The sequence below is a fragment of the Podarcis filfolensis genome, assembly GCF_964270895.1.
Source record: "Podarcis filfolensis genome assembly, chromosome: 2".
NCBI classification, from domain to species: Eukaryota; Metazoa; Chordata; class Lepidosauria; order Squamata; family Lacertidae; genus Podarcis; species Podarcis filfolensis.
In genome coordinates, this window is record NC_139605.1 from 90042746 (window position 1) to 90070612 (window position 27867).

At 43.2% G+C, this 27867-nt stretch overlaps 1 protein-coding gene across 9 annotated transcripts in view; it reads right to left on the reverse strand.

Annotated features, from left to right (window-relative positions):
* The window catches only part of LLGL2 (LLGL scribble cell polarity complex component 2), a 70495-nt gene that overhangs the window by 28759 nt on the left and 13869 nt on the right, over positions 1-27867 (reverse strand). For all 9 annotated transcript variants that reach the window (XR_014544335.1, XM_083598116.1, XM_083598114.1 and 6 more), the window contains exons 2-10: positions 27180-27283; positions 14345-14442; positions 12159-12240; positions 8802-8920; positions 7686-7844; positions 6155-6317; positions 5373-5505; positions 4509-4563; positions 3505-3659 (exon numbers count right to left, since the gene is read on the reverse strand). Coding sequence is in view for 8 of the 9 variants with exons in the window: in XM_083598110.1 (XP_083454236.1) it covers positions 3505-3659; positions 4509-4563; positions 5373-5505; positions 6155-6317; positions 7686-7844; positions 8802-8920; positions 12159-12240; positions 14345-14442; positions 27180-27283 (1068 nt within the window). In the remaining variant the exon portion in view is untranslated. The remainder of the gene's footprint in view (positions 1-3504; positions 3660-4508; positions 4564-5372; positions 5506-6154; positions 6318-7685; positions 7845-8801; positions 8921-12158; positions 12241-14344; positions 14443-27179; positions 27284-27867) is intronic.

A 27867-nucleotide genomic window follows, 5' to 3' on the forward strand; every position in this document is an offset into this window, starting at 1 on the left:
GGTATGAACCACTATGTTAAGAAAAGCACATAGGACAGAATGCCTCTTTTGATGTATGCACCTATATTGCAGAGCAGGCACAGTCCAACACAAGATTGAAATGTGTTGCTTATACTCATAAGCAAATTTAGCCAATCAATGAACAGGCACCACTCATATGAGTAACTGTCTAAAACTGCAATCCTACACACACTTACTTAGGAAGCAGGCACTGTTGAAAACAGCAGGACTTGCTTCTGTGTAAACATACAAATGACTCTCTAATCAGGAGAGAGCCTTTGTAAAGAGCTGAACACCCTGTTCCTTTTAAAGAAAGGTTCTTCAGCATCTGTTGCCACTGACAATTTCTACACTGCCCATAGATACTGTGATCCATCATATAGGGCTGGAATATGTGAATAATCAAATAATATGGGGATGCCAGGTATACTAATCAAGTGTCTCTTTATTTATTATACATGCTAGCCTTTTGTTTTCTATGGAACATTAAACTATGGGGGTTTGTGGGAGGGCAGAATCCAACTAATTTGTTCTTTCAGCAGAAGGATTTCCACCTGCACAAAGGAACTTCCCCTTCCTCCATGTGCATCTCACACCCGCTGCAAATCTGCTCTGGAGGGTTGGGGGGAAACCCATAACAGATTTAGGGGGTCCATGGGGGGGCAGTGTTCCACTATGTAAGCAGAAACCCTTGTGCTGACAGAACGAATTAGTTGGATACTGCCCACAGTTTTCACATTTCAGCATAAGGTAAAGGTACCCCTGACCATTAGGTCCAGTCGCGGACAACTCTGGACAGCTTTATTGGCTGAGTGAGCTGGCGTACTCCTTCTGGGTCATGTGGCCAGCATGACTAAGCCGCTTCTGGCGAACCAGAGCAGTGCACGGAAACGCCGTTTACCTTCCCGCCGGAGTGGTACCTATTTATCTACTTGCACTTTGACGTGCTTTCGAACTGCTAGGGAGGGATAAAAGCTTAAGACAACTTATTTGGAACCCCCTATCTGCAAAAATTTCCAAGCACCAAGTTCTTTGAAAGTTAACGTTGCTAGCAAAGTCATCTTTGCTGAGCATAGTTGATCGTGTATCCTTTCATTGGAAGTTGCCAAGTAGTAGCATTAAGCAATCTCAAAGGGTTGTTTCTAATGGTGCATTTAGTACCGAGGCAGAGACAGCAGGCATACATTGTACTCCAGCTATAGTAGCAAACCAATTGCAAAAAAAGGACTGCTTTCTGCCCTTCCAGCCCCACTTACTGGAAAAGATAGAAGCCCTGCTCTTGTGTTATGAAGAGGACAGGAAAAGCAGCCATTTACACAAAACTGACACGATACAAAGCGTTTCTGTCCTCCACCTCTCCAGTTACATAATGCATTGTAAGAAGTCGTCCCAAATTATCAGCTCTGAAAGCATCTTGCCCACAGCACAGACACTCGGTAAGTGAAAGAATAGCTTCCCAACACCACCAGAGCCATTACATAAGCATTACACATTAACCTAAGTGGATTTGGTGCACAATGAGTGGCCCACTCTCACACTCTGTTGAGCGAAGGAAGGAGCATGTGAGGTGAGCCAAGGCAGATTCCCATTAGGCTTAAGCGGTCAGTTACAGGGAAGCTGGCCAACCACAGGAACCTCAGATGACTGAACGACTTCCTGGGCTAAGCCTGCAGCAGTTGTAGCACTTCCTTCTTCAGTTCCTGTATGCCCTGTTGCACACGTGGCCTGTGTGAACAGCTGTGCAACAACAAGTTGGGAGACAATCGCTCAGACCCAAAATGCTGAGGAACTCCACCTAACACCACTCCTCTTGCCCAGAAGCAATCTTAGGCTTGCCAATCAGAAGGTCGGTGGTTCAAATCCCCATGACGGGGTGAGCTCCCGTTGCTCTGTCCCGGCGGCTGCCAACCTAACAGTTCGAAAGCACACCAGTGCAAGTAGATAAACAGGTACCGCTGCGGCAGGAAGGTAAAATAGTGTCCTTTCACCTTAAAAGTCTGTTTTCATGGACAAGGAGAACTGGGCTGACTTCCTTCTCACTAATAGCCATGTGTTTGTAAAACTAAATGAGTCATATGCCTACAGTGATGCAGTTTCAGCATGTGGAAAACTTACCTGTTTACTGAAGTGTTTGCTATGGATGCCAGCCGTTTGTCCCAATCTGTTTAGTTAAGCTTTGTGCTGACTTTTAATGCCGCTGGATTCTATTGTTTAATGGATTTTACAGTAAACCACACTGAGCACTTTTCATAACAGTGTATAAATAATTTCAAGAAATTGATACACGTCTCGGAGAGTAATTAAGGGCAGCACTGCAGATGCAATCTATGAAGAATCTCTTGTGTAATAGTGGGTAATCTGTGGTCCTCTAGATGTTGCTGGACTTCCAACTTATACGGAATATTATGGTGCTGGTGCTGGTTGGAGTTTAGACTTAGTGTTGCTGTGTTTATAATGGATATATGGTTTTACACCTGTTTTATATTCCTGCTTAAATTATACTGTATGCTGTGTTGTTAGCCAAGAGGTATAAAAACTCTTAAACAAATAAGCTGCATTCAGCATGGCTTATGGTCAGTGATGATGCGGGTTGTAGTTCAGTACTATCTACCGTATTTTTCGCTCTATACGACACACTTTTTCCCCTCCAAAAATGAAGGGGAAATGTGTGTGCGTCCTATGGAGCAAATGCAGGCTTTCGCTGAAGCCTGGAGAGCGAGAGGAGTCGGTGCGCAGCGACCCCTCTCGCTCTCCAGGCTTCAGGAAGCTATCCGCAAGCCTTGGGAGCTCGGCGGGAGTGCCCGCCGGGCTCCCCAGGCTTGCGGATAGCAGCCTGCATCCTGAAGCCTGGGGTGCGCTGAGCTCCCAAGGCTTGCAGATAGCAGCCTCCAAACCCGACCTGGTTTGGAGGCTGGCGGTGGGGAAAGCAGCGCTCCCCACCCCCCGCCAGCCCCAAAGAGCAGGCCGAAAGGAACCCAAAGCCTCCGGAACTCCCGCTGGGCTCCGGAGGCTTCGGGTGAACGCACCTCGAACGCACAGAACGCACCTTGACTTGGAGGGGGAGAACAAGAATTTTTTTTTTCCTGTTCTCCCCCTCCTATGGTCTGGTGCGTCCAATAGAGTGAAAAATACGGTACTTGATCTAGCACTATGAAACAGCATCCTACCCCCATGAAAGATTTCCAATGGTCATTTTCACAGCTGAAAGCTGCAATTGCTATCAAGGTTCTCTATATTTCTATTAAAATGCTTTACATTTTTAGCTCCCAAAAGATGGAGCCTATAAATACAAAACATCATCCGTTTACTAGTTTACCAAAAAATAAACTACTGCAAAACAAAAAAATCCAACACACAACTAGTATTCCACAATGATCACCCAAATCTGGCGCTAATAACAACACATTGGGTAGTTCAACTCCAAGCACCACCCAGAATCAGAACCCTCAAAGTAAAATGTAGTTCCAACTAAAGCTCCCCGAGAAATCAAAAACCGCCACATACCTGCAAGTGGATCTGCGTTGGCAATAACAAAGAAGTCTATCACTCGCGATGTAAAGTCAAAGGCAGTTTGCTGATTGCCATAAACGACAGAAATGCTATGCCTGTCACCATAGCTGGCCCGTGGCATCCCTCCTTGAAATATAATGTAAGGAAGCCTTAGAGAAAAAGAAAATGTAACAGATATACAATTTAGGTACCTTCCTCCAACTTAAAAGCATTTCATGCTACAAGCTAACCAAACCACTGCAGAGACAGAATAATTATCTCTTGTGGCAAAATGCACCCCCCTGAATCTTTAGAATTTCTCTTAAGTCTCTAGCAATCAGAGAAGCACAAATTTGCTCCTTTAAAGTCCTAAGTGGCCTGGGCACAGGATCTCAAGGTCAGCTTTCACTACCCATCGCTTAACATTGACAAGCACTTTTCTCTGTGTGCCCCCTTCCCTCTTTCGAAAAGTCAGAACCGTGGTCACCAGAGTGAGGGCCTTCTCCATGGTGGCACCCAAACTATGGAAGAGTCTCCTTCAGCAGGATCACTTAGAACCAGATACATCATTTTTTAGATGTTTCAAGAAGTCCACCTGTTCTCTCATAATATTTAATATTACTGTGTTTGCTTTTTAGCTGTTTTTATTTGCTGCTTTTATCTCCTTTTTAATTATATTGCTATAGATATAGATTGTTATTGTTTTAGGATTATTTGTTTGTAAGCCACCTAGGAAGGAATTCATGGTAAAATGTAAGACATAAATCCTAATTTTTTTATATAAAAAAAAACTATGACAGTATTATTTCTGAGTGGATTGAAAAGAGCAGGCAATTTCTAACTGCCCTTCCATTATGTGGATCAGCTTTCAGTGTTCAGATTATAAAGAGAGGACTTTTGCTGACACCTCAGTCAGCTGCAGAATTTCTAGCAAGCAGCAGCTCAGCTCTTGTTACTAAAAGGTCACTCTAGAATCTTAGGAGAATGGGCAGTATTGTAATATCTGCCAAAGTACCTACCCGTTCTTTGTTGTTTGCCAGTAAATCTTGGAGATGGCCTTGCAAGGAAAAGGACCTAGAAGGGCAGATTTTTAAAGAAGATGCCATGTTTTAAATAAATGCTTATTTTATTATACTGTTGTCAATTTATTATTTCTTTAAGCACCACAAAGCAATTTCACAATGCAATAAACAAATATGAAAACAACTGCACATATAAAACCATTTCAAATCCAAGACAATTATTTTAGTCAAAAATCCACACGACCGAAAGTAGCTGGAGAATCTTTTAGTTTTATCATTTAACCTGACACGGCATGGCAACACACCCCTAATTTTCCCATATGAAGGAGAAAGTGTTCATTACATAACTTTGCCCTGACCACCTCGTCTTGCTATCCACGCAGACAGTGCAATCAGAAGCACCATGAATACCCATGTAATGAAGGTTGCTTATGAATCAAACGCTAGAGAAACTACTTGTACTAAAAACAGACCAGTCACTCACTAAAGGCACTCCTAACAGTAGAAAGCCAACTAATTCCCACTGGCTCCCGCAGCTCCAACATCTGGAAAGCCACCATCACTTTAGCAAGACTTTGATCCTCAGATGCCATCACTTGCCAAGGGTACTGCTCCAATTCAGTGGAGCTCTAATTAAGGCCTACACAAAATATATTTTGTGACATATGCATTTTGGCAGGCCACAATATAACAATTCTCTTGTTTTTGCCGCCTCAGGCAGGCACAATTCAGACGTTTGAGCCTCAAGAGGGCAGCATTCAGCTTGGTGGGCCCCATGTTGTAAAGACTTACTGCTCTGAACACACGTCAAATCATGTACGGTTCCGAAGGCATGCACTGCCAGCCCCCGCCCATACTGACCGTAAGGCACTTTGCTTTCCAGGGGTTCTGGCTGCCTATCATCACTTGAGACAGGCCACTGGGCATAACTCCCGTCATAATGGCAGCTGATGATCTGGCGGCCGTTCCTCTGCCAGAAGAGGTTTTCCAGTTGCTAGGGAGAATCAGCAAACAAAAGTTCAAAGGTCTCATCACCACTGCGGTCCAATTCAGAAGAAACACCCCACCAAGAACTGTGTGTGTTCTGCTAGTCACAGAATTCGGTCACCTGACCATCACGAGGATGGGATTGCATGCAAGTCTCGGAGAATGGAAATAAGTTTCTTAGCCCTCATGGTTGCGAGGGAACAAATGAAAAACCTGCGCTTACAGTACCCTACTGAAGGGTCAGAAACTAAAAGGTGGCCTCTGGCAAGCCTGACTTAAAGCTTATTCCAAATACAGAACTGGATTTGGAGAGGGGCAGTATGTGCGGTTTATACACAGTTATGGATGCAATCTTATTCTGAGGACTGAAGATCTGTAGCCCCGGGACTAACTTCATGTGTGCCAGCTCAGAGTGACTTTGTGTAAATGAACTGCAAGGTTAAGCATCCACCTCCTGGGTTTGTCTCTTCCACATCAGCATTAAAAAATGGTTCCAGGATTCCATTACAACATGCTACATAGAATACATAATTAATTGCTCAAGTAGGCTTTCCTGTTCTGTTTTCCTATACGGAATTCTCCCTGCACCTTGCTGTATATTCCAGGAATGAAAAGCTTTCCTGGCTGCGACTCACAGCCCCAGAAGGTATTAGTACCTGATTGCCAAGGAAATGGTGTGTCGCTTTGTTATTTATTAAGTCCCAGAGGACAATGAGGCCCTTGCTGTAGCCAATCAAGATCTGATTGGGGTTCTGGGGATGTTCCCGTAAGGCTTCCACCAATTCAAGGGACCTTCTGTTGAGGTACTCCTCTGGCACACTGCGAAGAAATGCGGGGAGAAAGGTTATGAATTATTATGAATGCCAATGAAGCCACCAATATATGGAAGGATAGAAAGGAAACAGTTGGAAATTCTCCACCTTTGCACTATCATGTCAGGGATCAATTTGGGCATCCTGGAAAATAGCCAGGCTAAAACCACCTGCTTGAAGCTTCATAGCCTCCATCCTAAGTATGCTGCCCTAACATCTATATCTGCCACTGCAGCCCAGTGGCATTCTGATAATTTGTTTTTTATTCCATTTATTAACTGCTTCCCATAAAAGATCTTGATGCCATTTCCCACCAACTCCTCGCTCCTTGTGATTCTCCCATAGAAGCACCGAAATCTCCAGTCGATGAAATTGTTTCCCATGTCCTGAGTCACTGTTGTTACAATTAAATAATTCTATTCACTCTCCTTTTTTTTCTTAAGCGATGGAAGTGTCAATTTGACTTATACTGACAACATTGCTGTAGCTCAACCTGGTATTTTCCTGACAGTGTCAGACTCCAGACTCCCAACAGCCTTAGCCAGTATTGCCAACAGTCAGACATTATGGGAGTTGCAGCCTGCAACATCTGGACAGCACTAGGTTGGGGAAGGGTACCACAGTTATTATGAAGTATTTAAAAGGTAGTCACAACTAATGTACAGTGGTACCTTGGTTTTCAAACATAATCCATTCCGGAAGCCAGTCCGAGTTCTGAAACGTTTGAAAACTGAAAACTCAATACGGAAGCCGCATGACATGTTCAACTTCCGAGGCCATGTTCGAAAACCGAAGCATTTACTTCTGGGTTTACAGCGTTCAAGTTCTGAAACGTTCGTCAACGGAGACATTCGAAAACCAAGGTACCACTGTATTTAAGTTATTAAAGGGTGAAAGCTGAATCCTGAAAACAAAAACAAGCTTCTGAACCTTACTTGGACTTTTACACTCCCCTCCTGCCACCACAGTCACACCGGGAATTTTTTTTAAATGCCCCCAAAACACCGGGGGGGGGGGGCAGGGCTGAGTACAGTTCCTGGTTTACCTGTGAAGCTCAGTTTGCCAGGACAGAGAGAGCTGCTCATCCACACCAACAAACCAGCATATAACACTGGAATTAAGAAGCTGCCGTGTAACCAGAACGACATGCAAGTCCCAGGAACAAGAAAGAGTTTGAGTAGACCATGTAGGCAGGGACTTGAATACATTTCCAGAGCAACCACAGAGGTGGCACCAATACTACTACTTCATGTTAATATGTTAATATAACCAGTGTTCAAAGGTCTTGCAGGCTTTTTACCCTCATCGTAACGCATGCGTAACACAACACCCCGAAATCATCCCTAGATAGTGCAACTCCAGTGTCTCATTTTACCGTTGCAGCACCACATCTGGACTGATGGTCCGGTCTTCTAGCACTCTGAAGGATGGGATCTCCACCACAAAGACATTACCACTCTCGGTGCCAAGATAAAGAAGTTCCTGCGACGAGTGTGCGAGGATTGCTGTTACCTGGGTAGCACTTGGAGGGGAACTGTAAGTGGAGGGGAAAAGAGATACTGGTAAATTACAGCTGGGTGAAATTAGTTGCCCAGGCAGCCTGTATAAACTGTAATACAAAGCAGATACTTGATCCAACAGCTGTGTGTAAAGGGTTCGGAAATCGTTATTCATTACCAGATATTTAAGTATAAATTCTCATCCCACAATTTGCAGTTGCCAGGGGGGAGGACATATGATACAAAAAGGGCTAATGCATAACATTAATGTGGGAACAGAAACTTGCTAGTAAGCTGTCCTACAACTCTACAGGAACAAACGATTTAAGCCAGGTGTGTCCAAAGTCCATTTCGAGGGTCCAATCCGGCCCACTGGTTGGTTTAATCCTGCCCCGTGGCAGTTTATTTCCTGGGGTAAAATCCTAAAAGAAGCCCAACAACTTTGGTCGGCCCTCACGGCCCTTCACTTCATCAAATCTGGCTCTCTTTGAAAAAAGTTTGGACACCACTGATTTAAGCAATCAATAGAATATTTTAAACAGGGTTTAAAGACAAAACAAATGAGCAGGTTATGTACTAAACATTTTATAAGTGCACACTCAAACTTTAAGCTAGTGAATCACTTGGTGCAACAAAATCTGCAGCAATCCCCCCCCCCCAAAAATTCAAACTGTGGCTTGCTCAAAGATGTATGGAAGAACTCAGCTCCATTAAGACAGAGGAAAGTACAAGTCTACACTCCTAATCCCTGCACAACATGAAGGTTGGCGAATATTACTTCTGAATAAACCCTTAGTTTGTAGAAAGTCATGTAACACACATGCACGCAACCTTTCTTCCCAATTTAGAAATGAGAAACAGGCTTTCCAGAGCGCACAGAACTAGTAAAAAAGCAGGCATTTGCTTAAACAATAAAAACAAAACAAAAAGCTGTGTCTATCAGAACTCATCTCCTGGCCCACTTCTGATGGAGAAAGAAGTATCCCAGTTACCCAGGAGGCCCTCGGAGAGTGAAATGTCTTTCTTCCTGCAGCTCAGACATATTGCTGTGGGTCTGTTTCAGGGTCCATAAATGCAGGCTGTTATCATCTAGCAATGTCAACAAGCGGCACTGAAAATTAGACACACAAAAGAAGGAATGAGCAAGCATCTGAGTAGTACAGAGTGCAGCAACGTTTCAAGAGGCACATTATTCAGCAGTTGTGCTTATTAAGCCACAGTACATGACCAATCAAGAATGAAGTTTTAGCCGTCAGAAGAGTTTGTACTACTGTCGTCCTATTAAGGTGAAGGTAAGCTATTTGGTAGAAATAAACACATCTGACAAAGTGAGCATGAGACCACAAAACTGATGCTACAGAGCTCCGGTGGTTTTTTGCTTCAAGAGACTAACATGGCTCTCCTGCGGAAAAAAATCAATAGAAACAGGTAGCCGATTTCAGCACAGGACCAGGAGATATTAAACTCCTATATAGGGTAAGGTCCTTATGGAGGGAAACTCTATGGTAAGACAGCACCTTGCAAGCAAAGCTAAATCAAAACGTCAAAACAATCTTCAATATTTTCGCAGTTTGGATTCTAATGTCAAAATCAGATCCAGCCATTTGACATACAGGTTTCAGGTTTTTATGTAACTTTGTAAATTATCTTATGCTGGTAAGTTATATGCTTAGATTGTTGTATGCTTAAATATTGTTTAAATAAAATTATTTAAAATATTACTTCAGAACCCTGTGTGACATCATATTGCAACTGGTATCTGCTTTTGTCCATTCAAGAGGATGTTTTTAACTGAATGTTGGATGCTACTGCAAAATCAGTTTCAGATGCTGATATTGTGAATTCCCTCTCAACATCCAGCACATATTTGATGTGAGAATTTGCAGAGGAAAACTGACGAGAAGGACAGGGGAGGTGACTAATTTCAGCTCCAGTAAATATCAGAATCATACAAATCAAATGAACCTGAATATACCTAATTGCTTATTCTAGTTGAGAATGAGTCTCTTTGTAATGCAGTATGTCATCAGCAATTGGCCTGTTCCACCTTCTCCGATCAGGATCTTTATGCCTTCATCTGTGCTGATTCTCTATTCTTGGAAATACCACCTCCATCTCTTATATTTAAGTCACTCCTTTAGCACCTCTCCAACTCCACTTTAGTAAAGGTTTTCCTGAGCCACAATACAATCAGCCACTACTTTCCATGACTCACACACACCTTGACTGCTATTTAAATCAACCTCCTGTTCCCCAGAGCAAACTCCAGGCAGTGGCAAGGCTGGGTACCTGTCAGGGCCCCAAGACCATCACCACTCCTTTGCACAGAGTAAAGAAGCAGTTTGGGAATTCTGTGTTTGCATGTCTTGCTTCTCTTAGGTCAGAGAGAGGGAGTACTGAGGATGCTGTGCTTGAAGAGCACCAAAATCTTTCAGTTGGTCCTGCCCTTTCTTTCTGTTTTGTTCACTTAGCACAGAGTCAAGTGCTCTATGTAGAGACCCGGTCATTTCTGTGCTCTTTTGTCATGTTAAAATTCTGCACTTCCAGAGAAGTACCCGTTCAATTGTCAGCTTTGCTGGGCTAATAATTTGAACTCCTTGTAGCTCTGAGTGAAAAACACATCCCCACCCTGTTTAGGAGCGAGTGGCTCCTATTCTGTGACTCTCTTTCTCACCTTGCATTCTTTTCACCTGACTTCATCCTAAAGGAGTGGTGCCCCAGAATATTTGTTACAAGCCCAACCCTGGCCAATATTTAAGTATTTAAAACCAAGCACTGTCTGCTGAAGCTACACCTAGTACAGCAGGTAACAGTTCCCATGAGTATTCTGAGTTATTGCTCATTCCAAATGTTCTCTCTTTATGTGATTCCACTAAGGCATGAAGATCAGCCCAGGCTTGGCAAATGAGAAAGGCAGCATGCTAAAATAAAAATGCTCACAAACACAGAATTCTTCCTTCCCAATCTTAGAAGCAAAACCCTTTTAAATAATTTGAAGGTTCTTCTAACATTGCAGGATAATTGGGAGTTTGTACTCATGAAAGTGTGCTTCCGAAACATCAGTTTCGGGGAGAGTCAACCTGCTGAGTTACAACTTTTATGAAATTACTCCTGCAGCAGGTTTCTTAATAAAGTAGAAGGGGGTCTCTTTATATACACATCCACTTGTCCTACATGGAGAGCCATCTCTCTATACAAAAGTGCATGCAGGACAAATGCCAAAGCGGTAACCAAATTCCAAATCCCCTCCAGCATAATTAAAAGCTGTCTGGCCGCAGCTGGATTTGGGGCTTATGTTTATGAGCAAGAGTGACACAGCAGCATTCTTGAAATATATTCAGACTACTCCCAGTGGTCTAGAACCAAAATCAGGTTTGAGACTGCTAAGTGCAGGGCTAGTTGATGTGCTCTCCTCCCTCAAGATGTTTGCTCCTTCAAGTATATCCAGTTTTTAAAATGAACACAAAAACGATCTTCAATCTACAAGCAGTGCCACATAGTAGAGGCAGAGTCTATTAAAGTATATTGTAGGGAAAACAACCGAGTCCTACAGTACTTTAAAGAATACATTTATTGCTGCAAGAACCTACACTCTGGCCAACAAAAGCTTATGCCACAATAATTGCATTTATCAAAGGACGCTTGTTGAATTGTGCACAGCAGTTTTCTGGCTCCAACAATGATCAAGCATCGTTTTTCTTTTCCCTTGTATTCTAGGACTGCTGCAGAACGGAGATGGCAGCCTGAAGGGTGACTAAAATGACAAACGACTTCTCAAAGTTCGTTTGTCCAGGCTCCCCTCGTCAGACTCAGGATTCAAACTTTCACTACGGCAAGTTTATTTAAAGGCTTCCTTTAGGAATTCAATACAGCGCCCAAATAAGGGTCACGGGTGGCAAAGTCATAAGCACTGCTAAGACGTTGATCCAACAAGCGACACGCCACCTGCACACAGCTCACGATGCCACTGGTCTAATTCAGAAGGCTCTTCTTATGTCAGGTTCTTATCAGTGCTGAAACAGGAGGCATAACCAGCTTTTGCCCTTGGATATTGAGGAATTGGGTAAGGAACTGCAGGCTGTTGGGGGAGGTGGGCATCTATCCTCCTTTTGCAATTACATCTACACACTCAAGAGTTTGCCAAGGCGCTCAAAAGTGGGAACAATAATTAAAACGTTCAGTAGTTTTGGATCCCTTTGCCAAAAACATCATGGCATCTATCATGTTTTCACATTACAGAGGCTAGTGGGTGAAGTCCATCTCAGTCCTTGAAACCCTAGAGCAGACCCTAGGAAGTTGAAAACATATCTGATGTATGAAGCACAGAATTTAGATGGAATTCTACTCACCTGGCCAGGAATGAAATGTATTTGCATGACAGTGTTGGTCTCTTCGTGCAAGCCCATGAACTCAACCCCTGGAGCGCCGTAGCTGAATGACTGATTGAGGTCAATAGTATTTATGTGTACATTGATTTTTGCTGCCTTCGCTTTGTGGCAAATTAGTTCTATCCTAGAATACTTGTGATGTCTCCCCATAAAGCACTAGTATTAGGCTCGTCACCCCTGGTAATTTCCATTATCACTGCTTAGAAGAAGCAGTCACCTTCCTTCTGTTGCCTATGCTCTAGTAATGTCTAGGTTAGATTATTGCAATGCATTATATCTGGGACTGCCTCCGCATAGCGTTTGGAGAATTCAGCTGGTGCAAAATTCAGTGGTCAGGATGCTCACTGGGGCAAGATGGTTTGAGCATATTACAGTAACTGCACTGGTTGCCAACTATTTTCCAGGCCCGATTCAAGGTGCCTTAAATGGCTCAGGACTGCCTCACCAGATATGAACTGACCTGGACCCTGCAATCATCATCTGAGGCCCTTCTTCATGTGTCCCCTCCACAAGAGGTCTGGAGGGTGGCAACATGAGAACAGGCCTATTCTGGGGTGGCTCCCCATTTGTGGAATGCTCTCCCCAGGGAGGCTCATCTGGTGCCTTTGCTTTAGGAGCAAGACCAAAAAAACCATTCCTCTTCTCCTAGGCCTTTGGCTAATTAAACGATCTATGGCCTTTTAAACCGTGAGGGCTATTGTTTCATTTGTTATTACGTTACGTTTTTTTATATTGCAAACCACCTTATGATCCTTCAATGAAGGGCAGAATAGAAATTTAATAAATAAATAATAAGCAAAACAAGCGAAGACAACCATTTACTGTTGGCATAGACAGTGGCGTAGCGTGGGTTGTCAGCACCCGGGGCAAGGCAAGTAATTTGCGCCCCCTAACCCGTGGATTTGCGCCCCCTAACCCGTGGATTTGCGCCCCCTAACCCGTGGATTTGCCCTAACCCCAGATGTTGCGCCCGGTGCGGCCGGCACCCCCTGCACCCCCCACGCTACGCCACTGGGCATAGACCAGGCTCCCTCAACCTCGGCCCTCCAGATGTTGTTGGCCTACAACTCCCATGATCCCTAGCTAGCAGGACCAGTGGTCAGGGATGATGGGAATTGTAGTCTCAAAACATCTGGAGGGCCGAGGTTGAGGAAGCCTGGCATAGACTAAGAGGCAAGTGTACCATGCAGCAAAGGCTTGCTGAAACATTTGCTAGTAACAGATAAGGAGACAAGAGTTGTCCGGGAACCCATTTTGAAATTCGTTAGCAGATTACTGTAATGCAGACAGACATCTACTTGATTTTAAATTCAAAAGTTGGGAGAGCCTGCTTATGTGGCACTTTTGGAAGTTGGGCAAGATGGAGTGACAGGAGCCCATCTATTCTTGTCTTCCGGGTGCTGCAATTCCATTTAAATCCATCATCAGGAGACAGATGGCCCAATGCTTGCTTGCAAGAGTCTTCCAGAGAGACGTGTTGCTGGAAAATGGCAGTGTCGTTGGAAAGGACTCAGATTGTCCCTCAGTGAAAGAGTAACAGTTCACTTCCCCTACCCTAAGCTGGCTCAGTGCCACTAGAAACAGATTTGTGTTCATGTATATTCTGCACTGAGGCTGGATAAAAGGAAAGCACCTTCAAAGCACTTTGTTGCTTAGCCCAGTATTTTAGGACTACCAAGACAGGAAAGCCAAAGATTTATTTATGACTCAAAATTCAAACCACAAATATTGCACTGTGCTAAAAATGAACTCTTCCTCTGTGTCAGGATATTTAAAACAGACTTGGAATGTGGGCGATAAAGCTATTTATCTACAAGCACCACTTTCCACTAGACCAAATTAGCTCAAGAGTAGCTTCCACAACAATTTTAGTACATTGCACAAGAGCTGATCACCAGAGGCCCTCATTATCAGAGGTGCAATTGAACTGATTATCTAGGTTCAAAACTTACATTAACGACAACCTACTAGGTAATCTGAGAAAAGAAAGCAATATGGGGATAATGCGATTGTTAGGATTACTGATTCTACAAATGCAAAGCCCTTTGAAGGAAGCACCACATAAATACTATCTCTACACATTTTGACATACCTACTGCTGCTGCTGAAAAGCCATTATGCAGCTCAGAAATGAATGAAAAGGATACAGTTTGATGGCTCCTGATCGGGTCCCGATAGCCATGAGATGGAGGAAAGAGCTATAGCCCAGTGCGCTGGGCTGGTGCGGGAAGCCATGTTCAACAGTCTGTTGGGAATTGAAGCACAAAAGACAATTACTGCAGACAAAAAAGCAGCTGAAGCCAAATAATACTTGCACCAGAGCAATCACTATTTTCCTTCCATCATTAATATACCTCAATCCTGAAGTCAGACAATATAGTCAAGATAAGGTACCATTTTGGATTAAGTTTGGCAGAGGGGGTTTACGTCAACAATTTTTACTTCTAGAACAAGATTTAGGGAACCCATTTTAAACCAGTTTTTAAAAGGTACTGAACAGAACAGACTTTCAAAGGTTTACTGTGCAATCCAACCACCATGGCTTCAGCACGAGCGGGAGAGAGATTGGTTTCCAAGTAACTTAGAGCTATTTCCTGAACTCTCATTTTCGCTTTGTTTATGTGAATCCATCTTCTCAGGCAGAAGAGAGTCTGCATTATTTGAGAAAACAAAGCCACAGCCACCTTACATGGCACTTCCTCTGCTCTGTAAACACAGCTAGCCACAAAAGCTGACACCCATTCGCTGGAAGGTCTGCTGTTGCCATCTTACACAGAGTCAGATCAATAACCCACATAGCCTAGTTAAGCCTTCCTTGACAACAGCACCCCGTAATTGCAGTGTCTCAGGACAACAAAACCAGCACACAAAGATCCAGCTGCGTAGGAACAAACATTATGTTTTATTTCAGAAGCACTGTGAGGGTCTCCTTTTGGGGAAGCGGTCCCAGTAACGTAAACAGAAGCAGCTGGCCTTCTGAACATTGCCACATTCTTCTTTGCAGCTTGGTGCTTCAAAAGACCTGTCTTCCCCGCTGCCAGAAGCCCTCTAACCATAGACATCAAAGAATCGAACCCCAGACTGTGGCCTCCAAAGACATGCTTCACCACAGAACTATGACCTCACCCCGCATGGCATTTCTGAGAAGCCACCAATAAAACACATGGAAGTGTTTCTTCCCTTCGTTTCAAAAGGAGCCCAAAGGCCACAAGGCAGCCAAACAGTAAGACCACGCCTGAGGGACAGCAGCTATTTGAGTGCCGGAATAAAGTCAACATTTCCTCAGCAAAAACGTCAGCCTAGTACAGGACAAGAGTAGCTGAGCAAGCACTGTGGACATGAAGAGAAACTGACCCAGTGGTTTCCAGTCGGGATCACTGCAGGAAACTACAAGGCAGAGGTTCAACAGATCATGCCTGTGTGCAGGGATGGGGAACCTGCACATCCATCATTCCATGCTGATGGGAGTTGCTAGCGAAGGCAGAGGCCTTGAGTATCAAAGGCAGAGGTGGGGGACTTGGAGTCCTCCAAATGCTGTTGGACTTCAACTCCCATCATCCTTGACAACTGGCCATGACTGCTGGGGCTGATGGGAGCTGGAGTTCAACAACATTATCTGGAGGGACAGCAAGTTCTCCATCTCCAGAGCCTAAGAGGGACACTGGTCCCATTTCAGTTTCCCATATACCATCTGAGCAGTCTAAGCCAAGCCAGAGCACAACTATGCCAGTTGGGAAGAGTCCATTTTCACCTCATTGCCTTATTCAATAGGCCGTTCCTAGTACTGTAGCCAAGGGTGCTACCTTAAGAAGGGCTTGGGATTGTGGACTGGAGGAATGCCTCATCGTCCCCCGCTCTAACATGTCTTTATTGCACTTTTGTCACAGTTCAAGGGCAGCAATGTGCTTCAGGCCCCTGTTCTGGTTTCTTGATCTGCGCGGCCTTGCTTTAGATTCACACACAAGAAAGCCCTGAACAAATTTTAAAGGTGCAAGAATATTGTCATCCATGGCAATTAAAAGACAGCTTTAGCAGTACAGAAAAAAACATGTGCAATATTTTGACTCTGTTCATATATGCACATGCTAGTTTATAGACAAGAAGCAAGCAAGCACAACTGCCAATCCGTTCCCCAAGTACTTATGTATGGCCTGTAAAACCCGGCTTCCCTTTAAAAGGGGGGGAAATGTTGAAGTTCAGCTGGAAAGAGGAAGGCAGTGACTCAGAAGTGAGATAATTCCACAGCATAAGGGCTACTAGTCATTCTAGTTTGCTGCAGCAAGCAGATCTGCAAGAGTCTTGTGACCCTTTAGAGATTCACGGTGCCTTAAGGTTTTGGGCATGCACTTTGTTAGTTGCATGAAGTGTTATCCTCTGTTGGCTTAGAGAGGCAGAAAAACATAAATAGTGAGGTCAAAAGATCATGAGTAGAGTTTGCAGTGTCTCTGTGCAAAGCTCATCTCTGAACATAGCAAGCACAGTAACCATACAGAATTGCAGCTATTTGTGACAATAGATCTTCCTAGCTTTGTTACGTTAATTTGACTAAGTGGGAGTGAAAATCCTTATCCTGATTGTATTCATTCAGGGCTCAAACTAACTGATAACAATTATACTTCAGGAATTTCACACTGTAGTCTGTCTTTCAAGGATTTTATTGTTGGAGGAAGAGAATAATACAGTGCGGATCTGAAAAGTCTTCAGAGAGTCCTGGGATACTGAAGTGCTCTCCTAACTTCTTAATCTTTCAAAGTTGCTTATTTTGTAGTTCACATATTTATTAAAGATTTTATTGGAGTAACAAATTAAAGTCTGTGTCTTTAATCACATGTCTATCACACTACAGAATTATTTATGCTTACTGAAAAACGGGCGGTTGTGACTGTAAATACAAAAATTATTTGTATTTATGCATTTAGCAAGATTTAAAGACTTACAGAGCAATCCTATACAGTACATGTCTACTCAATGGAAAGCCAGACTTCAACAGGACTTTTAGGATTGTAGAACAAGAGCCCAGAACTTCCCAGAAGTGTTATATGCTATGGAAGTAAATGTCAATACAGTACAGGGTTGGTAGAGTCATAAATATTAATAATCTGAGGAATTTACAAACTGCAGAGTTTAGGTAATTTTAAGGCATAAAAAGGTAGACTCAGCAAAACAATCTTAGTGAAATACACGATTGTTATCTCCAAGGCTCTAGAGAAGCTAGTGCCTTGTGATGGTAATGTAATAATTTTAAGGCGTTTTCCCTAAGAAAACTGGAAAAGGGTTTCAAGGGTCTGATACGGAAGGGGGGGCATGTCTTCTTCACCTTCTTCTTCGCTACAATATATCAATTTATTTCCAATTGTCAATGTCAAAAGGGACTAAAATCTATAAAATTCATAGAAAATCAACGTGCCAATTTGCTCAATTTCTCTAGGACTCCATCACACCTCCCCTGTCCTCCATAATCCCTCAAGCAAGGTGTCAAGACCCTAATCCTGTCAAATCACTCTGCCAAGCCTTTCCTCCAGGAAATGCCAGTACATGGACCATTGCCTTCTCATCAGGATGTGCTTATCTGCGCATATCTCCAGCTCTGCATATTCCCCCCTCCCTCCTCCATATGTTAATCCTGTGTAACCCAACCTCTTCTTAATGTATTCATGATGTAATCTGTGTAACCCAACCTCTTCTTAATGTATTCATGATGTAACTGGGATGTGTTTTGCACTGTATTCTGGGACATGGAGGGAAGTTTCAAAAATTTATGTCACCCCTTTCTCGCTGTTCAATCTCGCCTTGAACCTGTTGCGCAATAAACGTGGATCTTCTGCAGCTTGCTCCTGTCTCCGGCTGAGCTCATTTTCCTCCGCAGGGACCCGTGGACTTAGTCCGACGAGCTGGGTGGCAGAGCAGCCTCGCACCCAGATTTTTACCGTAACAGGTCTAATGTGATATTTCAAGTATTTTATCATTCCCACACTGATCATGTAGATATGTTAACTAATGATATTTTTAATCATAGTTGAACACATGTCAGAGTATCACCTAACCTCCAAATTGCAGCCTCGTCTTATTCTGGTATTCCATTTTTCTGTTATGAAAATGGAAGTGTCATAGTGGCAGAAAGGATGTGAGGGGAGAGTATCTTTGTGCTGACCACCTCCATCGCAAGAATCCTTCAGAAGGGAATTGCTGCCAGGAACATTATGTGCCAGTGTATTTTGATGCACTGAATAGAATGAAAGTTTATGAGTCATGGTGGTGAGGCAAGTATGTGTACAAATTCAACAGGGCTTTGTTTGTTTTGTTGCTATTTTGTTAAGGTTGTCAATATTGTTTCATAGATATGAATGCTGCAGTACCTTTGTGAATCCTATATTATTATTTTTGGTGTAACGGTGATGTTTAGCTTATTTCTTAGTTGTTTTGTTAATAGTGTTACATAGATGGTAGTTGTTGTTGGGATACTTACTGCCAGGGAGACAAAAGCCATCATGGCCCCCACGCCATGTTTGTGATTTGTGATTGTTTTACTGATGATTTGTAAAGTATTCTATACAATTTATGCTGTATTTTTGATGTTCCATTATTTTATTTTCATCTTTTTTTGTGAGCCGCTTTGGTATTTATTTGAATAAAAAGCAGGATAGAAATAAATAATATTAATAATGATACGTCAAGACATGGGCCCAGCAGAAAAACTTAAAATGAGAATAGGCCATATTTGCAATACTTGACTGCATCAGATTACCGTATTTTTCTGTCTATAAGGCTAGTTTTTTCCCATTTAAAAAAATGTCAAAAATTAGGGGGTGTCTTATACACTGATACGTCTCTCTCTCCCCCCCCCCCCCGTTTTCTTAAATCTGAGTCCCCCAAAATAGGGAGCATCTTATAGACGGGAAAATACGTTGGTTCCCCCTCCATTTTTGTTTTTAACAGGAAAACACAATCTAATGGCTTCAGTTTAAAAGGTTCAATATCGATGACACTTTAAATCAGATTTTTAGAAGGAAAACACAACAAGATTGGCTCATAATTTGGCCGTAGCAGCAGAAGCTACAGAAAACTTGGTTCGCCCCTACCCAACCACCAGAAAAGAACACTTGGCTCCAAATGCCAGTTGCAGGCAGCAGACGGTCGATTATCTTCTGTCATCAGCTAGGTGACAGAGGGCTACAGGTATTACATCTCTGTACTTAAAGGCAGGAAGGCCCACCTGACCACATCAGATGCTGCTGCTGCAACTATGTAGCTTCAATAACTGGCGCCTCAGTTCGCTAGCTTTCCTCTTCCCTCCCAGCTCCTTGTTTCCTTTTGTGTCATATCCACTAGACTGAGCCTGCGGGCAGGGAGCGCCTTATCTTTTAATCTCTCTACAGTGCTTAGAAAATACTAGGTGCTTTCTATGTGGTGGTGGTAATAGTAAACATAGTTTAAAACAACCATTTAAAATCCAGGTTTTTTTAATTAAAAAAACTATTTCTATCCATGTCCTTTAAGGAACATGGATTCATAGAGACAGTGCTTAACTGTCCCGTTGCCTCCGGCTTTGGGGAAGGGCATAAAATAGGAAAAATGGCTCGGATCCAAAGAGCATGTCACATAAATGGAAGCCTCTTCTGCTTTCACAAGGTGTCCCCTGTCCTCCAATTTCCCCTCTCCTCCCAGTTCTGCATCATTCACACCCCCTTTGAGTCACTATCTAACATCCCCCCCCCCCGGCTTTTTTACAGTGCAAAGGAGAGTGTGGCAGTAGCTGATTTAGCGTCCTTGAATAAGCAGAACTAGACTCACAATTTTTTACATTCCACCTATCTTCTGTAATGGCTTCAGCTACACAAATAATATTTGTGTTAATGTACTACATTCCATCTAATACTACTTATTTCTTAGTTCCATGAACATTGACCACAGCTTCCTAGCTCTTTATAGCGTTGCAGGTGTGATTACAGATTATAATGAATGAGGCTGATTACAAAGATTTATTTGCACATTTTAGCTTGCACTTACATGCATTCATTTCAGATTTTAAAGAGAGAGAGAGACAGAAACTGCATGCCTGGCTCTATTTTACATCACATGCACCAAGAGACCAGAGGAGCAGGTGTACCTTGAATGGGGGTGGGGGAAGGGAAGAAGAGAGAACAATGGACTTCTTGTAATAGTGCCTTAGCAGAGAGAGAGAGAGAAACTCAGAAGGTGATCAGCAGCAACTTTCACTTTTAAGAGCGCTTTTGTTTCCTTTTCGGATCAGGTGGAAAATATAAAAACACAGAAATACACTTTTCGGTTGGGAGTTCTGCCTGCAATTAGAAGTAGTGGTAAACCAGCAGGCCAACTCCAGCACAAAACTGAAAGGATTTACATTGGCAGCTGTTTCACTCACTTCTGCCATTGTTGTTGAGGTTTTTTTAACAACTGTGAGGGGAACAGCTGCTTTGCAGAATTCTCCTTCAGAAGGGGAGAGGGATGAGCAGAAGTCTAGCCAGTGGTGAATCAGATTTTCACAACTGCTTAGTCAATGAGACACAGCCTGTGTTTACATCAATTAACGGAGCAGGTGAGGAGACACAGAAGAAAGCAAGGAACCCCTGAATTAAGTGGAATGCTTCCAGTTAGGTAAAACACAGGTGAACCAGCCTGTCTGGTAGCTGAGCTTTGCCAATCAGCGAACTTAACACCGCCAGTCGAGACATGCCTGCCCCACAGAGCTTTACATGAGACAAACTAAGAGGGAGGTACCCCGCCTTTATTTTCCTTGAAGAGTTTCATCCTAAACTTCCCCATCCGGCTGACAGCAGATTCCTGCAAGGCACTCACTTGCCACAATGTTCCTTGCAATGGTCTGAATGGCAGAGGAATACTGCTCCCAGCAAACATGCCATTGTAAACAAGACAACAGAGCCAAATACAATCAAACCTCTGATGTCAAAGGTAATCCATTCCGGAAGACCCTTTGACTTTCAAAATGTTCAGCAACCGAGGCGTGGCTTCCGATTGGTTGCAAGAGCTTCTTGCACTCAAGCAGAAGCCGCATAGCACGTTCTGCTTCCAAAAGTTGTTCAAAAACCGGAGCATTTACTTCCGGGTTTTCAGTGTCCGGGGAGCCGAAACGTACGATAACGGAGGCATTCGGGAACTGAGGTTTGACTGTAAAAGCTGCAAGCAGAACTGCTCTTCAGGCAGCACACTGGATAGAGTCTTCCCACCAAAGGATATTCAGGACTGGCATTGAAAGTAAACAGTTTTGGCAAGTCCTTTCTAAGATAACAGTTTATTTATTGAGAATCACCCAACAACCCTGAGATTAAGAGACTTGCGCTCTACCAATACAGCTATCCAGCTCAACAGAAAACAGATCAATATAAAACTGTTTTAACAAATTTGTCTGCCCACCTGTAACAGGGACACAATTTAAAGGGAAGAAACTAAACACAAAAGCGCCTAGCAAGCAACTCAAAATAAGAAGCCATTAAATGCCAGTATGTTCAGAGAAGTAAGGTGGGCTCAGAGCCTTGTTTTTAAAATTGGCACATGCTGGCATTTACTCTGGCAAATATTTGTAGACCTATAAAATTCAACCTCAACTCAAAAGCCAATGGGTGGTATTCAACTAGGTTTACACAGAGCAGACCTACTGAAATGAATGCATCTAACTCAGTCATGCTCGTTAGGTTCAATGGAACTACTCTAGGTAAAACCACACATCATATATGGCTTCCTTTCAAGTGCTCACATCTGCTTTGCTTTTATCTGCAGGAACGTCAAAATACCTCAACCTTAATAAAGCTGCAAAGAGAAACTATGAAGGACTCCAGCCTGCCTCTCTGGCAGTGTGATGCTGCCCTACCTAGCAGCAGAAACCTATGACTAAGCAGCTCAGCCCATCAGCCAAGACTCCAGCCTGGAGCACAATACTTGCAGGCTGCTTCTGCTGGGCTTCTTGCAATGCGGAGTTGTAGCCCCAAAACATCTGGAGGGCCGAGTTTCGGGGTGCCTGTTTTAAACGAAGGTTGGACAGCACTCCAGATTGCCAGCACTGCAAGTGTATGAAAATAAAATGCTGGCTTTTAGGAGCTGCATTAACAGGGTATTTAATATGTCTCTTTTATTTTTAAAGACGACCTGAAAGTCAGCAGGTTTTAAGACTTGTCTTTAGAATAGAAAAAAAAGGGGGGAGGCAGAGAATGTTGGAGGGGCTAGATTTTGGTTCGAAGTGGGAAATGGCCTCAACAGGACTACCATTGCAGCTGGAAGGGCAAGAGGTCATGCCATTTGGGGCGGGAGGGGGGAGGTTCAGTTTCAAAGCATTCCTTCCCTGCTGCAGTAGTAATACATGGGAACCGCAGTCAGAGAATCCACCAATCCTAACCCTTGGATCTGATGCAATTTGAAAGGCTTGGAGGCTCAATGTTACACTGTGCATCTGCTGAAAACCACCAAGAGCTTGTTCCCATGTGATACTTAAAACAATATGAAGTCTTAAGTGTTCGAAGCGCTTCACGGGCACGATCCAGTTTTAAAACTTAATAAAAAACAATAACTATACACGTCTCTATTATTATCCCCTGTATTGCAGATGCAGGGACTGAAGCCAAGAGAGCAGCTTGCCTAAAGCCACTTTGTGAGTTCCTAGCAGAGGCAAGATTTGAACCGGGGACTTTCCAATTCACAGCTCAGTCTCTTGGAGCACCCGCACATCCATCCCAAAGGTTCTTGGATGTGGGTGTCATAGCTCTCTCGCTGCCATCATAAACCCCAGTCCTTATTGTACAGCCTTTATCTACTGTCCAGCAGGAGGAGGGTTAAAAATATTTTTAAAAACAGGGGGTGGGGGGTGTTGAAATAAGAGAGAAGACACCACTAGAAGAGCCACTCTGTGAAATAATGATATAATGATATAAGGAGCATTGCCCCTTACTAATGGTTTCAGATCTGAAAAGTAATGTCTTTACTAAAGTATACAGTGGTACCTCGGGTTACATACACTTCAGGTTACATACGCTTCAGGTAACAGACTCCGCTAACCCAGAAATATTACCTTGCGTTAAGAACTTTGCTTCAGGACGAGAATAGAAATCATGCTCTGGCGGCATGGCGGCAGCGGGAGGCCCCATTAGCTAAAGCGGTGCTTCAGGTTAAGAACAGTTTCAGGTTAAGAATGGACCTCCAGAACGAATTAAGTACTTAACCCGAGGTACCACAGTACTGTTTTCCTTACACTTGCTCAGGATTTCTCCTCCCCAGTCCACCCCCACCCGCTACAAACTTTGTGCTATGCTCCACCTTTTTCCTTCCCTCCACAATTCTATTATTACACTATTTCAAAACCAGGGCGGAGTGCCTAATCCAGCATGGGTGGCACTTGAAATTGTACCCAGAGAGCAGACACCTTGCAAGAAGGAACTGTTGAAATACTGGGGAATTTATTCTCGGGATAAGCCAAGCCAGGTTGCCTGACCCCTGCAATGTTGGATTTGTTGAACTGTTGAACCGCCCAACAGTTAAGTGCTGTGCAAGGGAAAATTCCAACTAGCTTTTGTATCTCCGTTCAGAAGCCAAGGGTTACCAATAATATGACCTCTTCCCCTGATACCAACAGACTACCCAGTCACAAGGGATGCAGAGGAGAGGGAAGGAGGCAAAGACACCAGCACCAAACACCTGCTTCTATTACAGCTGATTTGTCTCCCTCCGCAGGAGCCACTTTGAGGGCTACAGCTGAAAAGCAGAATCTACAATCAGGAAGTTCTGTTTTCCATTCTGTTCTGTAGACAAATACGCCATAGAGTATGACAACTTCTTTTCTTATTTTTAAGAAGCCAAAATTGCACTCAGTAAGTTATCACTTCCTTTGTCATGCTATTCAATATACACAGACAGAGAAACTGCTTTTGATGTACTGCATGAACAAAAGTCCCAGAAGGGGGGTAGGAAATCCCAGAAACAATTAAGAACAGCTTGTGGCTATAACCACACACTGCACTGACAGCCACATCTACAAGTTCAGCCTTTGCAGGTGCAGCAGAGCAGTGGAAACCCAGTGTTTCCATACCAGCCAAGATTTTATACCGGCTTCCCAGCCAACCTGGAAAATAATAATAATTCTAGAACTGAGCAAGGACAGAACTGCTTAGACAATGTACATCCATGTTCACACAAAAGTTGCCAGCATTGTGTCACTACTAATGAGTCATCGAGGGCATGGATTTGACTTAGAAATGCCATGAATTTGGCTGCACTACGTGGGTGGATGAGATTTCACAGCAAAGGAGGGGTAGACAGAGCATTCCAGCACTTTAGGATAGAAGGTTTCTATCATTAGAGTAGGATAGACTTACGCTGGTGCAGGAAGAGGCACAAGCCTTAGAAGTGGTTGGTTTAATTATGAAAGGCACCGTTTCCTGTCTTAAAAGCCCCACACATGAACTATGCACCCCAAAGTAAACATCCCTAATTACACCTCAACCTCCCATTTGTACAATAGCTTCAATGTGTTAACTCTAGGTAAAAGTTAGCTGAACGCAACCTATAGTAAAAAAGGGGGGGATGAGACAAGAAAAAGGTTTCTAAGAAATTTGCATGTGCGCACACACAAATCTTGCCAATTAAAAATGGAAAGAGCAGTTTCTCATCATCAAGAAGGTTTGATAAACTCATTGAGAAAGTGGCATTCTACTGAGTCATTACTGAATTACTCCACACAGTGAGCTGAACATATCCCTAAGATTGTAGTTAATGGGCTTTTCTACCACCTTCACTAAGACGCTGAAAATTTGAATATTAGATTTAATATGCTTTAAATTACAGGGTTCTGGAACTTTTCCCATTAAAATGTCAATTAATCTGACAGTTTTACACTACCTACAAGGGTCCTTCACAAGCAAACACTCCATCTAGGCAGCATACCACCCAGACAAACACTTTCCCACATGGAACACAAATAGTTAATTAAGAACAGGTAAGTTAGTACCTGCTCTGGAGATATGGGACTGAGTAAATGGTTAACTATGCAAGGCACTCCAGCACTGCAAAGTATTTAATCTTACCTTGAAAAACACTGGGAAGTCTATCACAGGCGAATGACACCAATGTTATAAATTGTTCCCTCTCCCCATTTCATGCACAGATTTTTAAAGGGGATATGTTCAAGCTGTACATGAATTGCAAGCATCTGGCTTTTTTTTAAAAAAAGCAAGCTGTCTGTTTTTCCTGCCACCAAATCTTATTGCTTTGGCGAATATACGCAACATACACCAGAGAAATTGAGAATAGATTAACAGGACAACTGATGAAAATGTAATGTTTGCGGATTTCAGTTTAAGCAGTAGAGCAGGGGTCAGCAAACTTTTTCAGCAGGGTGCCGGTCCACTGTCCCTCAGACCTTGTTGGGGGCCAGACTATATTTTGGGGGGGTGATGAACGAATTCCTATGCCCCACAAATAACCCAGAGATGCATCTTTAATAAAAGCACACATTCTACTCATGTAAAAACACCAGGCAGGGCCCACAAATAACCCAGAGATGCATTTTAAATAAAAGCGTTTTAAATACTCATGTCAAAACACAGTGATTCCCGGACTGTCCGCGGGCTGGATTTAGAAGGCAATTGGGTTGGATCCAGCCCCCAGGCCTTCGTTTGCCTACCCATGCAGTAGAGCAATATGAAAAAAGGGCCTAAACAGGACACACTTCCTACACACCTAATTCACACTTTAGCAGATCAAAGTGTGAACAGCATAATGGCAAATGGGGTTCAGATGTCAACAATGAAGCTTTCAATGTGCTGATTCTGGCACTTGGTTTACTGTCCAGGATTTCCAAGGTGGGCTATTCATGGGTGTTATTTAGATTATAGTTTCAACGCATGAAAAAACACACACACTCCAACACAGAAGTGTCTCAAGTTACTGTTCCCAAAATGGAAAAAAAGCGCAAAGCTTCAACCTCTTAAAAGCTAGGAGTGCTCCAACTGAGCAATCAAGTCATCTTAGCTGTCCCCAGCATTTACAAAATACATGCAGCAATCATGTCCAGCTACGGTTGCCACTGCTAAACATGGCAATCAAGCCCTACATACCCTTCCTCCTGTTTCCCCCCCCCCCCAACACCATCCTTTTATCCACATGACACTCCTTTTCATGAACGCCAAGGTGTGGAAATTACTACATGCGCACTTGCAAAACACACACACACACCAATAAACCACCCGTAAAAGAGTTTGCAGGATACGGTACGCACCACACAAATTCTATAAATTTTTTACTACATCTGAGTCGATAGTTACACCACTTTGCGATGGAAGATTAGAAGCAGCAAAATGTTAGCTGAAGGTCAAGCTTCTGTACATCCTAACAGAGATCCGTTTACTGTTACCGTGGTTTAGCAATTAAAGCGCTGGCTCATAACACACCTGCTGCCAAAGGAAGAACACAACACACAGCACTTTTTCACAGTTTTTACCTCAGTGATCGGCAGCACACAGAGACTGATTTTAAGCTTTTAAAAGAAGCATATTCTAACACTTCTCCCAACCACATCCAAGCATACGGAAATGCATGTAAGCCCGAGAATTGTACACCGCCCCATACGTGTTTATTTAATGGCAGTGCTATAACCAAACTAAAATAGCTCCCATTTAACTCCTCAAAGGAGAAAGTACTGCTAAACAAGAGATAAAGGCCCTCTCTGCCTTAATAAATAAATAAATAAAAGCCACAGGATTTGAATGTCCATCTGGAACTCAGGAAACAATTTGTTAGCTTAAGGCACATACATACATAAAAAGGACATTGTTGGCAAGCCCCGCACCAGTTTACCAAATATTTGTTTAGTCGTATGCTCTGTGCTAACCTGAAGGCCGAGGAAGGATTGTCCCACACAACACCACGTGATCTCACACCTTCCAGCCTGCCTAGGCAGGCTGCTCTTTAAAAGTGTTCATACTAGTTTCCACTTAGGCTGCATTCAGGGCCAAAACTTACCTTGTTAAACTGGAAAAGGTCACGCTTGAGCCTCTCTCTTATTGGGTCATGTCCAGGTCTCAAAAATCTTCTCATTTTCCTCTTTAACCGCTTGGCCTCTAGACCTAAGGAAGAACAAGAAGATTTGATAAGGATCACGTGCAACCTACCTAGCACATTCCACACGAGGAAAACTGAAATAACTTGCATATTTCAGGTCGATTTTCTCTGACTAGAAGTGGAAAAGAGAGCGCACCAGAAGTCGGGCGACAGTTGAGCGATAACACAGGAGATAAGCATTTTAAAAGATCAATTCTAGAGACTCTCCCAGCTTCCCAGATTGGTTGGCAACCCTGACTGGGATCTGTTTTCACACCAGTCTCATATTAAATGAATGAGGGGGAGAGAGGAAGAGGGAGTTCAACTATTCTCATGAGACTAAATAGAATTACGTTTTTTCTGTGTCAAAAGAAACAGCAGTGTCGCATGCACAAGACTACAACATTATGTTCTTCAGCGTTATTTATTCCAAAGCTACACCATCCTGGTACATACAAATTGCTAAGCATAAGAACAACCTGCCAGATCAAGCCATCTAGTCCAGCACCCTGTTGTCACAGTGGCCAACCAGGGTATATAAACCAGGATTAGGATCCACACTCAACCCATAAGCAGCAAGTGAAAAGAGTAGGAAAGGAGTGAGGAACCG